This window comes from Crinia signifera, chromosome 4, assembly GCF_055691185.1.
Source record: "Crinia signifera chromosome 4, ASM5569118v1, whole genome shotgun sequence".
Taxonomy (NCBI): Eukaryota; Metazoa; Chordata; class Amphibia; order Anura; family Myobatrachidae; genus Crinia; species Crinia signifera.
Window position 1 is genome coordinate 16,014,394 of NC_139220.1, and position 12,921 is coordinate 16,027,314.

General features: G+C 46.7%; 1 protein-coding gene across 1 annotated transcript in view; it reads right to left on the reverse strand.

Annotated features, from left to right (window-relative positions):
* DENND2A (DENN domain containing 2A) overlaps positions 1-12,921 on the reverse strand; it is a 77,602-nt gene that overhangs the window by 9,824 nt on the left and 54,857 nt on the right. Inside the window, exons 5-14 of the mRNA XM_083181221.1 lie at positions 10,705-10,823; positions 8,893-9,090; positions 8,243-8,336; positions 7,570-7,620; positions 4,310-4,497; positions 3,561-3,670; positions 3,216-3,285; positions 2,728-2,805; positions 2,046-2,186; positions 1,674-1,822 (exon numbers count right to left, since the gene is read on the reverse strand). Of these exons, the coding sequence (XP_083037347.1) occupies positions 1,674-1,822; positions 2,046-2,186; positions 2,728-2,805; positions 3,216-3,285; positions 3,561-3,670; positions 4,310-4,497; positions 7,570-7,620; positions 8,243-8,336; positions 8,893-9,090; positions 10,705-10,823 (1,198 nt within the window). The remainder of the gene's footprint in view (positions 1-1,673; positions 1,823-2,045; positions 2,187-2,727; positions 2,806-3,215; positions 3,286-3,560; positions 3,671-4,309; positions 4,498-7,569; positions 7,621-8,242; positions 8,337-8,892; positions 9,091-10,704; positions 10,824-12,921) is intronic.

Genomic DNA, 12,921 nt, shown 5'->3' on the forward strand with positions numbered 1-12,921 from the left:
CGATTTGTCCTAAGGACAAGTCGGACCAGTTTTCCCTTGAGAGTCCCCCAGCAGCTCCCCGGGAGGCTCAAATGCGATCTGGCATCCGGTGTGCCATTTTAGATGCAATAAATCGCATGCGATTTATTGCATGTAATACCTCCGGGGAGCTGCGGCAGGGGACAGGAGGCAGGCAGTGGGGTCCAGCCAGCTGGTGGTGGGGGGCGGGCAGTACGTAGTTACGGGCAGCGGGGTCCGTCTGTGCAGTGGCTGGGAGCTTGTAGCCGCATTTTGCCGGCGGCTGAGAATTCTCTCAGCCAATCAACGTCCGGTTAGTCATTTAAAAATATTGAGCAGACGCATCCCACCCTGCAGCCCGGCAAAATGCAGCTACAAGCTCCCAGCTGCCACCACTGCTCGGACGGACCCCACTGCCTGCCACTAGGAGCTTCCCGCCCCCGCCTCACGGGGAGGGAGGTCCCAGGTCAGACGGCCAGCAGGTCCGACCACCAGCTCAGGTCCGATGCACACGGGACCGTGCATCGAACCTGAGGGGACATCAGTGTATGGGCACCTTTAGATTAAGAAAAAGTACCAGCCAAGGCTTAGCACTTAGGACCCCTAATTGAAATATAACCATCAACAGAAGTCAAGCAAGCCATGGAAGTATATTTGATTATTCTAAACTTCAAACTCCCATGGGCCTTAGAGCACTGTAGAGTGCTCTTGATTAATAGTAGAGGCAGCCATTTTATAAGCTGGACCCATATTCATGTGATTGAAGCTAATACATTCACAAGGGGCCTGGTGACATCACCTTTTGCATTAGTGATGTCACATGTTTTTTTTTTTAACAGATCAGCTGAATGCACAGTGAGGGCACTAGTTTCATGGGAACCTGTAGTATTTTTATGAATTATGGCCCAGCCCACAAAATGGCTGCCAACTCGATGCGTCAGTGACTGGAAGCCATCATTTTTTTTTTTTTTTTATAAATCCCCCCCCCAATCTGGGAACCATCAGCAAATCTTTCGTTTAAAAAGAGAAACACTGACTAATTTTGTTTACAAATCATGGAATTTCTAATACGTCATCTGTCAAAACCAAGGAAACATTTTGTCAAAATGGCGCTTCTCATACAGACGTGGCATGTGTTTTACATTTCTGGTGGTGTTTATTAAATGTGGGCAAGCTTGTCTAATGCCGACATATAATATGTTTAAATAAACACATCGGAAACATGCGCAAAGTTACACATCTGTGTTCTCAAACATCAAGAGGCGCTTGGACCGGTGCCCAGAATCCCACACTCTATAATTATATGTTGGGTGACATCAGCTCTGAGCACTGTCATGTTTACACACGTCTCCATGGAAACACAACAGGCCAAGAGGACGAAAAAATGCGCTACGTTTAACCCCTTCATTGGCAGGAGACTGGTGCTGGGAAAAATATTTTAGCAGCCGAAAAACAGTCACAGTAAACAAGGTTGGCATAAAAAGTATAAATAAAGGCGTTGTGCAACAGTAGGGGGTTATTGTGCAACAGTAGGGGGGCGCTGTGCAACTTAAATGAACAGTTTGCAGAATTGAAGAAACATATTTTGCAATATTGTATATGACAAATAAATGAATTATCTTAAGAGATCCCGAAAGCCCACCATATTGGGATATATATTTAGAGTCAGACTATACCTTAGGGTGTCTGCCATAAAAATAACTCTTCTTTCTAGGAGGAGGGAGGCGAAGACCTGGATGAGGTGCCGTACGCTAAGAGTGGAGAAGAGGGCTTCAAAATCCACGTGCTCAAGTCTGGAGTCCAGTGGTCTGCAAAGCTCGATGACCTAGGGAGAGAGCAGAGATTAGGAACGGTCTCAGCAGTCAGAGATGAGGAATGCGAAATGCGTTAGTGGGGCCACCAACATATAACGGATGTAACGGTTGTTAGGACCAGACGGAGATGATGTATATCTGCAAAGATGGGAGGCTTCACTGCACACCTCTCATTCTGGGGGGGGGGGCACACTTCCTTTGTGGTCACACCAATAACTTCCTCTGAGCCCATACCTCAGTTCCGGACCCTGGTAGGAAGTTCTTCACCGTGATCTTCCTTCCTAAAGCTGGGAACGGGGCCTCGATGATGGCTCTCATGAATGGCTGCACTAGAGCTGGAGATATGCCTCTTCTCTTCTCCACCTCATCCAGGATCTGCAATATATTAATGGTATCATCAAAAAGCTTTTTTTTTTTTTAACTGATAAAAATACATTTATATAACTCACCAATCACCCCCCCCCCCCACCAAAAAAGAAACAACAACAACATTGAGGTTGAAATCTGGCATCCACCGACTGTATATAGCTATAAGCCAAGGAGGGCCTGCTGGAACTTGCACAACAACAGACAGCCACAGATTATTTACTTGGACTATAAAGGATAAAGGACAATTGGTATTTACAATTGTGGGAACGGGCTTCCTCCGCACACATGTAGTTATTGGGAAATCATATTTCCTACTATTATGACCTATTTTGGACAGATAATAGACACCACACAATGGGGCAGATGTATTAAGCCTGACAAAGAGATAAAGTGGAAGGAGATAACGCTCCAGCCAATCAGCTCCCAACAAACATTTCAAACACAGCTGATTGGCTGGAGCGTTATCTCCTTCCACTTCAACAGGCTTAATACATGTGCCCCAATGAACCCAATGACCAACCACAGTCCCGATGCCCTCTATTAGTACCTTGGAGAAGAGGTTGAAGCAGCCTAACCGGCTTACGATACAGTACACTTCCGGGAGACGGTTTCCTTTCCCGCTGGGCTTTAAAAAAACAAAAACAAAAAAAACAGTGGAGCAAATGTTAGCGGCGATGGGAAATGCGAAAGGTTCAGAAAATCTCATGTGGGAATAGCCACAAAGCGAAATATTGTAATATCCCTTGTAGTATTAGTTATAACAATGAGCAAACACTTGGCTTGTATTTGTTCATTTCCTGAGGGTCACGTTCTGGGAAAATATGTTTGATATACACTAACTATGCACACTTGTAGGCATTTTATTCCATAGAGAGTAGTACCTTTTACAGCCAACAGGTGTCACTGTTGTCATCTATACAGAAAACTAGGAGGAGCTTTTTAAATGTTAGTTGTAACAGGGTTACTCTTAGGATTTTTTTTGCCACTTTTGAATGTCATGTATGTATAATCTTTTAATCTACAAATTATAGTTACCAGGAGGCGTCTGCAGTACCCAAAACGCCGACTGCCATCCTCCCCGGTCAGCACAAAAGAGAACGTCTCACTGGAGAAAAAAATAAAAAAAAATACAGTATGAGACATTCAGATATCTACCTAATAAAAATCTATTTACAAAGTAAAAAATAAATAATTATTTTTAAAAATTACGAAAAAAAAATCTATTTAAAAAAAAAAAAATGAAACTAATAATTTTTTTTTTATTAAAATAATCTATTTAAAAACAATATTATTAATATTGAAAAAAATACCATCCCCACTTACTATTGTACACAGCTACCAGCATAACAAAATACCTCCCCACACTGAACAGACACTTACCTGTCAAACTGGCTAACAGGACACCAGTCCTTGGCATCTGGGAAACAGAACTGGGGAATCGCTTTGAATTGGTCACCGGCTTCTCTCATGAACTTGAACGATCGCTCCAACTGGAACCAAAAAAATCCCCCAAAATTAAAATCCTGCAGCCCGGGAGTAACCATCGGTAACCACTTACCCCAAGCAAACCGCAGCTCGCTCCAATTACTTTGCCCCAAAAGTTTGTGGAAAAATAAAGTGGCAGCTTTCTCAGGATTTACAGCTGATTTATCCTATTCATATATTTCACAGCAGGCCAGGGTTTACCAAACAGTCCAGGTTTGAAGGATATTCGTACGTATGCGTGGATGGTAAAATCAAAAAAGAGAATGGGGTACTCCTTAAGTCACCTGGTTGGAAGGCCCCCTCAATTGCTGCTCTGCTTAGTAGAGCAGAAGTAAAAAGATGAGGAGTGGCATGCGGACTCGTCAGTTCATCTGAAGCCACGCCCACCATTGCTAAAACCATGCCTCATAGGATGAGGCCACACCCCATATGCCAAGGCCTGCAGCCCTTACTCTAACTCTACATTGCTTCAAGGGAAACGTGAACTTTGTTTATGACCAGTTATATTTGTACGACTCCATTCCTGGGCCCCTTTTCTGTCTCGGCAGTCCCCCCCTAGTGGCAGCCCTGCACTCCACTCTCAGCCATGTGAAGGCAGAGTATGTAAAATGAACAGGTTCAAGTTTCTGGAGTGGTCATCTTACCTTCAATGGGAACTGCTGGGTGATCTCAGGGACGTACACGGTACCGGTTGACTTCTTCTGTAGAGCGACCACCACAAAGTACTCGAACAGCTGCCGCTCCTGATACTCAATCAGGTCCCGCTCCAGAGTCTGATAGCGTGGGGAGAGGCTGACGCGGGACTTGACGTGCACCAGTCTCTGACTATGGGCTGCGGGAAACAGAGCGACACATTTAGTGGCCTTTGCATGCGCCAAGATACATAACGACTCACTTGTGACATTTAGAGGGGTCATTGCAGCGTACAAATAACCTACAGTGACAATGGTCGGCTCTACAGCTTTCCTTGGGCAAAACCTCTTTGGCCATAAAAAAGGATTTAATAATAAAAAACAAACATTTATTCCTAAGAACATTAATAAGTACGGACAAGATGGGGCAAGTTCCCATCTCACTTTCTCCCTGCACTGTATAAATGGGGGTCAGTGACCTAGAATGTAGGCAAACATAAGTATGCAGCATATGAATGTGTCTCACAGGCAGGAACTTGTCACAGACAAACATCAGCTCAGCAAACATCGTACTGGCTGTCGTTCTGTAACGCTGGGCTTCTACCAATGTACATTACTATTAGCAAAGCGGTGTTTATTACAGAAATACTTTAGCAAGCCGGAACATTGGTTTTGAAAGACCACTGAACCCAAGTTGCCCTACATACAGAAGCTGCGGATGACATTCAGTCACAGGTGAAAGTTTCCATACCTTGACCTTACATTTTTCAGTATGCAGGCGAGGGCCTGGAGCTGATCTTTAATGATCCGTCATTGTGAGGCTGAGGGAAATCTGGCTGCAGTTTCCTAGAAAGTGCTTAGTGGCAGGAAGCCTGTTGTGCATAGGCAAAAACAGAACTCTCACATATAGAATTCTATATTTTGTGCACGTTAGAGAACTTGCATTTTACATCACATCCTCCTGTAATATACAATTTCCCTATTTCAGTATTGCAGAGTGAGAGTTTACATAACGCTGGGGTTAATCCACCTTCAGACGACTTGGATGTCCTACTTTCTACGTGCCTTGCATTTTTCTGCATGTTGCGCTTCTCACCTGAGTGCCAAGTGGATTAGTCAAAATAGGGGTCAAAATGGTCAAGCAAACATTTTTAATCATCATAATGAGCTGTAGTGTTACCTTATATAGGACATTTTTTATATTTGAATTTATATAACAAATGTGAGGGACGCTGGCATTTTTAGCAGACATTTTGCAGAGATGTTGGCCTTTAATGGGTTAATGCGATCTGGGCAGAGTTTAGCTTTGCTGTTCCTTCATGTAATGCACTGCTCAGGGAAACGCTGCTGAGCTGATCTGCATTGTATCTGCATTGTATCCAAGGGCAATGGAGGAAAAACTGATTTTCCATAAATTGTACAAAGGCTTCAATACAAGAACCCATGAATATTAAATGAGCAGATTTCATTAAAATCGTCAGGGTGGCCTGTGAAGAACTACAAATCACAGACACTTAAAGACAGAAAACCCTATTAATCACTTGAGTGATATGCCAAGAAATTTTTACGGGCTCAGCTGTGCTGCCACAGCGGGCTGTCCCGGAAAATTTCCAGTCAAACCACTATGTAGTAGGTGCGCGCCAGTGGTGCCTCCATTGGAGCACCACTGGCACACTACCTTTAGCGGTCCCCCCCTCCGTCACCCCCCTCCCACACACCCCTCCTGTTGGTCCCCCCCACTCCCTCCGCTCCGGCGTACCCGGCGATTGTACGCCGGAGCTCCTCCGCCGCCAGCCGCCAATCACATGCTGTAGTGACATAGGCGGCAGGCTTGGGGGATGTTCCGGGCGGCTCGGGGGGGCCTCGGGAGAGTTCAGGCACCAGAGTCCTCCCAAGCCGCCGCAAAACATCCCCGAGCCTGCTGCCTGTGTGATGACGGACAGGCAGCGGCGGCAGAGGAGCTCCGGCGTACTAACGCCGGAGTGAAGGTGAGGGGCGGCGGTGGCTTCCTATGACCTGCGGTGGGTTCTGCCCTGGTAGGTTTGTCCTGCCCCAGCAAAACCAACCACTCAAGGGGTTAATATGGGGGGGAAAAAAAGGAAAGAAAAAAATAAAATTATATTCCATGTTAAATCCAGATTTCAGACGTGAGGTTTGCGATCCATAAAACACACAATACAAGACCCGGTTGTCTCAGAAAAAAAACAAATAAAAAGATCCGTAACGGAAGCGCTGACAATTGTGAAGCAACAAAACACATGTCCGCGGATTACCCATCCGACTAAAATCTGCTTCTATTTACAAAGTTTAGTTTGGTCCATTCCCCGTTCTGCTGTGAAACACTATTGGGGAGGAACGGAGGAATGTTGACAGGATTCCAGAAGTAAAAACAAAATATGAACGCTTTGCGCAAAACAAAAGGGTTTGTCCATGTGATATTACCCCTGGCTCGTGATTGGTTATCCCTGGCTAGAACATAATCCCCACTCCGTGCTTGTAGCACGGAACTCCCGTCAGCTCACGGTGTTCCCGGTTATTGGATGTCAATAATGAGTGTAAATTGAGCATTAAGTTTGGCTGGGGGATGATCGTGGGTCTCACGGATCTCTTTTAGCAGGTTTACAAATTTTTGTGCATAGTTGGACGATTCAGAGTCTTCTGGATCTTGGCCGAATCTCTCTTTCCATTAAATGAGCGGTGACTTTTCGATTACATGGAACTTTTCTGTTTTGTGAGTGCGCTGTTAAAGCTCTGTGCAATCCTGAGTCAGACGTCTACGGCCTAAGGAAGCTTGCTTCTGAGACGGATGACCGTTGCGGTTGTGGATGGACAAACGTTGGGCGGATCATGAACCTATATATCCCCTCGTATCAGTCCTATGAGTAAATGTAGCGGTCGCTGATTGCTGCAGAGTCAGCCCCTTTGGGTCCAACCATAACTCAACCAGAATGAGCAATAATTACCCATCACACCGACCATATATATTTGAAGAGGAGAGTGGATGAAGGGTCTACGTTTAGAGGAAACAGAGATATTCTGAGCTTTGGATAAACGATTAGAACATAAGAATAGGACAGCTCATGTATCCACGAAATATACAATAAATAGACAACCAACATTTAAAATAACATTGCCACTATGACACCTTCATCCACTCGCTTCTTCAGATTGATTTGGTCCTTGACTACCAACCCGTGGCACTCCTGCATGTGACCTGAGGAACCTGTCTAGGGAACCGTAGTTGTAGGAAATACAATGACACCCAATGTTACCTTTCAGTTTCTCTTCCGTATCACTGTCAGATTCACTGTTGTCATCTGTAACTGAGAGAAGAAAGCAAATACCGTCTAGATTAGTAACTGCCACCAATCAGTGACTCACAGACTAGAGCCAACTCAAATCTACAACAGTCGCTGCAATCATTGTCACATCGACTGCGGAGGGCTCATTTGCATTAATTATCCGTTGGTGCATCAATGCGTCATTAAAACCCCACCAGCACTGCAGCGATAGAACACTCCCACACCTAAAGGCAGATGACATCACAACATGGCAATGACATCACCTAATGTGATTCTTGATCTGAGAACAGTTGGAAAAGCCACCCTGATTTTCAGCTCAGGGACAATATAGACTTTGCAGCCTAGGTTGTGAGTCTGAAATGCGAGGCTGGGGGGGTAATAGCAACCCCCCCCCCCCCTCCCCCTATACAAGTCACATACTTATGTTCATGGGCAACTCATAAGAGAGGAGGTGTATCAAGCGTTGGAAAAAGTGGAGTAGTTGCCCATAGCAACCAATCTAACAGTAATTTCATAAAAATGACAACATAATGGTGGACTGGTTGATTTGGGAATTTTCTGCATTTTATCTCTCTCCTGGGCTTGATACATCTCCGCCCAAAAAAAGTCAGGACCCAAAACGGAATGCCGTAGTCATAGTCACCTCTCCCAGAGTTGTTTTCTGTCGCCTGGTATAACCTCTTGACTCTCTTCTTACCCCGTCGTGCCTCATAAATGGCATTAATTCGCATCACAAGCTGCACAGAAGAAAAAAAAAAAATATGAACGATAGTTTAATCCTATACAGTGATAAAATATATATTATTATTAGTGTCAATGACGATTTGCTCTGGATTAGTACAGAGAATACGTTACTATAGATCTTTGGTAACAGCACAGCGGTTGGTTGGCGAATCCAGACGGCCCATTTCCCCATAATTAATATTATTAGCCTTTATTTATATGGAGCCACAAGGGATCCGCAGCGCCTAATTACAGATACATAAATGAATAAGGAAAACAGGAAACCGGGACTTACAGCGGAAGATAATAGACAAGTAAAAGGGACATGACCATAGCTGTATCAGCAGACGGCACTGGCATAAGTATCAGGGTGGCAGAGGTACTGCAGGATTTGATACATCATGGATGGTTTAAGTAAGAGCAGGAAAAGCACATGAGGGCGGAGGGCCCTGCTCGTGAGAGCTTACATTCTAAAGATGAGTCAGAGCTGGGACTTTGCATTGACAGTGTTAAAATGAAGATGCGTAAGACAATAAAGTAGCTTGGTTCCAGCGACAACACACGACCTACCTTTGGGATTTTCCTCCTCCGCCGGCCGTTCTGTGCGTCTCCCGTGCTGAAAAAGTTTTCATCTGGGCTGCTGGGCGAGGATGGGGGGCTAAGCTTACTGGGGGAGGCCACTCCATCTCTCCCTAACTTCCTCAGGTCCAACAGCTTGAAACTACGACGCTCCGAGTTCTGCCTGAAGAAGGGCGGCTTCTGCTGCACCTGATTGGGAAATACAATATACTGTAGCTACAAAAGTGAACATACTATGAGATAATCAAACCCTATAGGATCAGTTGGTATCGGAATCCCGGTAATCACTGTCCTGACCGTCAGCATGCCGACAGCTGCATCACAGGGGTCAACATTTTGACAGATACTGGGAAGTATATTAACCCTAACCCTCAGCCTCCTGCAGCCTAACCCTAACCCTCAGCCTCCTGCAGCCTAACCCTAACCTCCCCCTCCTGCAGCCTAACCCTAACCTCCCCCTCCTGCAGCCTAACCCTCAGCCTCCCCTCCTGCAGCCTAACCCTAACCATCCCCTCCTGCAGCCTAACCCTAACCTCCCCTCCTGCAGCCTAACCCTCAGCCTCCCCTCCTGCAGCCTAACCCTAACCTCCCCTCCTGCAGCCTAACCCTAACCATCCCCTCCTGCAGCCTAACCCTAACCATCCCCTCCTGCAGCCTAACCCTAACCATCCCCTCCTGCAGCCTAACCCTAACCATCCTAACCCTAACCCTCCCCTCCTGCAGCCTAATCCTAACCTCCCCTCCTGCAGCCTAACCCTAACCTCCCCTCCTGCAGCCTAACCCTAACCATCCTAACCCTCCCCTCCTGCAGCCTAATCCTAACCTCCCCTCCTGCAGCCTAACCCTAACCTCCCCTCCTGCAGCCTAACCCTAACCATCCCCTCCTGCAGCCTAACCCTAACCATCCTAACCCTAACCCTCCTGCAGCCTAATCCTAACCTCCCCTCCTGCAGCCTAACCCTCCCCTCCTGCAGCCTAACCCTAACCATCCCCTCCTGCAGCCTAACCCTAACCATCCCCTCCTGCAGCCTAACCCTAACCCTCCCCTCCCCTCCTGCAGCCTAACCCTAACCCCTCCTGCAGCCTAACCCTAACCTCCCCTCCTGCAGCCTAACCTCCTGCAGCCTAACCCTAACCTCCCCTCCCGAAGCCTAACCTCCCCCCCTGCAGCCTAACCCTCCCCTCCTGCAGCCTAACCATCCCCTCATGCAGCCTAACCCTAACCTCCCCTCCTGCAGCCTGACCATCCCCTCCTGCAGCCTGACCCTCCCCTCCTGCAGCCTAACCCTCCCCTTCCTGCAGCCTAACCTCCCCTTCCTGCAGCCTAACCATCCCCTTCCTGCAGCCTAACCATCCCCTTCCTGCAGCCTAACCATCCCCTCCCCTTCCTGCAGCCTAACCCTAACCCTCCCCTCCTGTAGCCTAACCCTCCCCTCCCTGCAGCCTAACCTCCCCTCCTGCAGCCTAACCCAATAATCTATCATTTGAAAGACTGCTAGATAAAAGACAGGTAAAGCGGATTGGTTAAATTATCTAACTATTACACTAGCTCACTCTCTCCAAGTCTGCATCTATTTGCCCCCTGAGGTGCACCCACTGCTGTCATGCAACGGAGACGGCTATACTTTGGGCAGAACCAATATCTGTATGCACACATGGATGGACCGGTTAGGTCACTTGTACCTAGCGAATTATGTTGCGTTCTCAATGATACTGGCTCCTGTGTGAAGGATTATATGTGTTTTGCATTACATTATACTTCCTTCGGATCACGTCACAGGTATTGCCACAAACATGGATTACCTTGTTCTGTGTCCCGGGAACAGAGGCCAAGGTGCCGGGGAACGCAGGCACACACTTCTTCCCCAGACACCGACTGTCCGTCTCTATGTCCTCGTAAGGATTTTCCTTCGATGGAGGATCTGCCAAAACATACAAAGTAAATACAATTTTATTTTGATACATTTAGGAGCATATTTACCCCCAAAACACACATTCTCATGGGGTACCTGCAAATATTAAGGCTCCCTGAATGTATCTAGGCCGGAGCACAGTAGATATCCCTCTGGTTTCCACAGAGACTAATTAAACATCACATTTACAAGGTTTGACCCTCTTAGGCTTCGGTAGCCTTGGGCCCAGCAGCCACCTGGCATTGGCCGATGCAGTCTATGGACTGTAGATGACAGTAGTTAATGTGGGAAGGATCTGCAGGATCAACACACAACGCACATTTTGGACCAATCACAGAAGTCGGTTGGCGGGACAGATTTGAATTTTTAAAGATAAACTGCCACCAATGCCCTGAATGCCAGCATACATATCATATAGAAAATCACATAACACTGCCACCTGTCCTGTTAAATTGCTGCCATACCAGTGCTTTGATCATATCCCTGGGTGCGGGGTTCAATCACTGCCACATGGGCACATTATACTCTGAAGATGCAATGTCATTTTCTGAATATAATTACTCCCATGTGACAAGTGACAAACTCAATTCATCATACCAGAAGTCTCGCTGGAAAAGCCCCATAAATTCATTACCGTAAAGCCCTGTTGGGTAACTATAGAGGTACTATAAAATACATGGTAATTAGAGTAATTATATTTCAATTGTGCAATATCCAAATTATTTCCTGTAAATGAGCCTTTGCTTTACATCACCTGTGACAACCAACACGTTATGCTCCTGTTTTCCCCTTCCACGGCTGAATTTATTTATACTACTTTCAGACCGCAAATGCCGTGTCGCACACGGGATTAGGACACGGGTCCCATCCCCAGAGCAACACGGCATTGCGGTCTGAAAGTTCCGACACCGACACGGCATATTGCCGAGTCGGTGGCGTCACATGGGGGGGAGGCGCGTCATAGGGGGCTCGGGAGGAGGCAGTACTTGGAGCTGACAGTGCTGCCTCCTCCATACTGTGAACGGGACAGGCACGGGTCCAATAGCCGTGTTCAACCCTGGTCAATACCAGAGTTGAACACCCGTGTTGCTCGACCCGTGGTGGCCTTTTAAGACCGCACCTTGACCCGTGTTGGGGCCGCAAGAACACGGCAATAACCAGGGTCTAGAGTGCGGTCTGAAAGCGGTATAATAGACTCAGAAATTGTTTCTTTATCATTTTACTGAATTCATCCTATGAGGAGGGGATTCAATTGCAGGGGAACGGTGTGAATTGCTGTTGCGTGTAAACGCCGCATCATGCACCCTTCGCCTGCCCCCCATGTGACCCAGATTCATTCAAAAGTGCTCGCTACCCTCTAGGGTTGTAAAAAGTTGTGCGAGATCGTGCGGCTCCTGCTCTGAATCTGTCAGGCGCAATCGTTCTTAGCCTGCGATAGACAGCGCGATACACTTCAAGCCCCGCACGGCGTCCCCAATATCCTTCTAAACCAGGCATGTCAAAACTACGGCCCTCCAGTTGTGAAACTACAAGTCCCATCATGCCTTGCCACAGTTTTGTTTTAGGGAATGCTAACACCATGGCAAGGCATGCTGGAATGTGTAGTTTTACAACAGCTGGAGGACCGCAGTTTGGACATGCCTGTTCTAAACACATTTATTCCACTGATATAACTCAAGAAGAGTCGCTGTGACTGAGTGACGCTGGCATTTTTAGATAGTTTAAGGATCTCTGTGGGCAACCTTGGCACTCAAAGGGTTAAGCTTGTTTTATAGATGGTGCGTTAAAACCAAAATGTAAAGAACTTTACATCCCACTGGGAGAAAAGCGCTATATAAATACAATTAGTATAATTATTGTTATCAGAACACATCTGCAGGCATTTTAAACAACCATCACAAGACATAACAGGCACATCTGAGAATACAGCAGGTAAGAGGCCGGGGGCCGCTGGTGGAGTCCTATGTTATTGAACGGAGTACATGGGGAGAACAGTAGCAGCACATGTGACCATACACAGACACTGCTGCGTTACACACTGACAGTCACCTCTATGAATCACACATAACCCCCCCACTCAGACAACAAGTGACAACTTCTCTTTCTT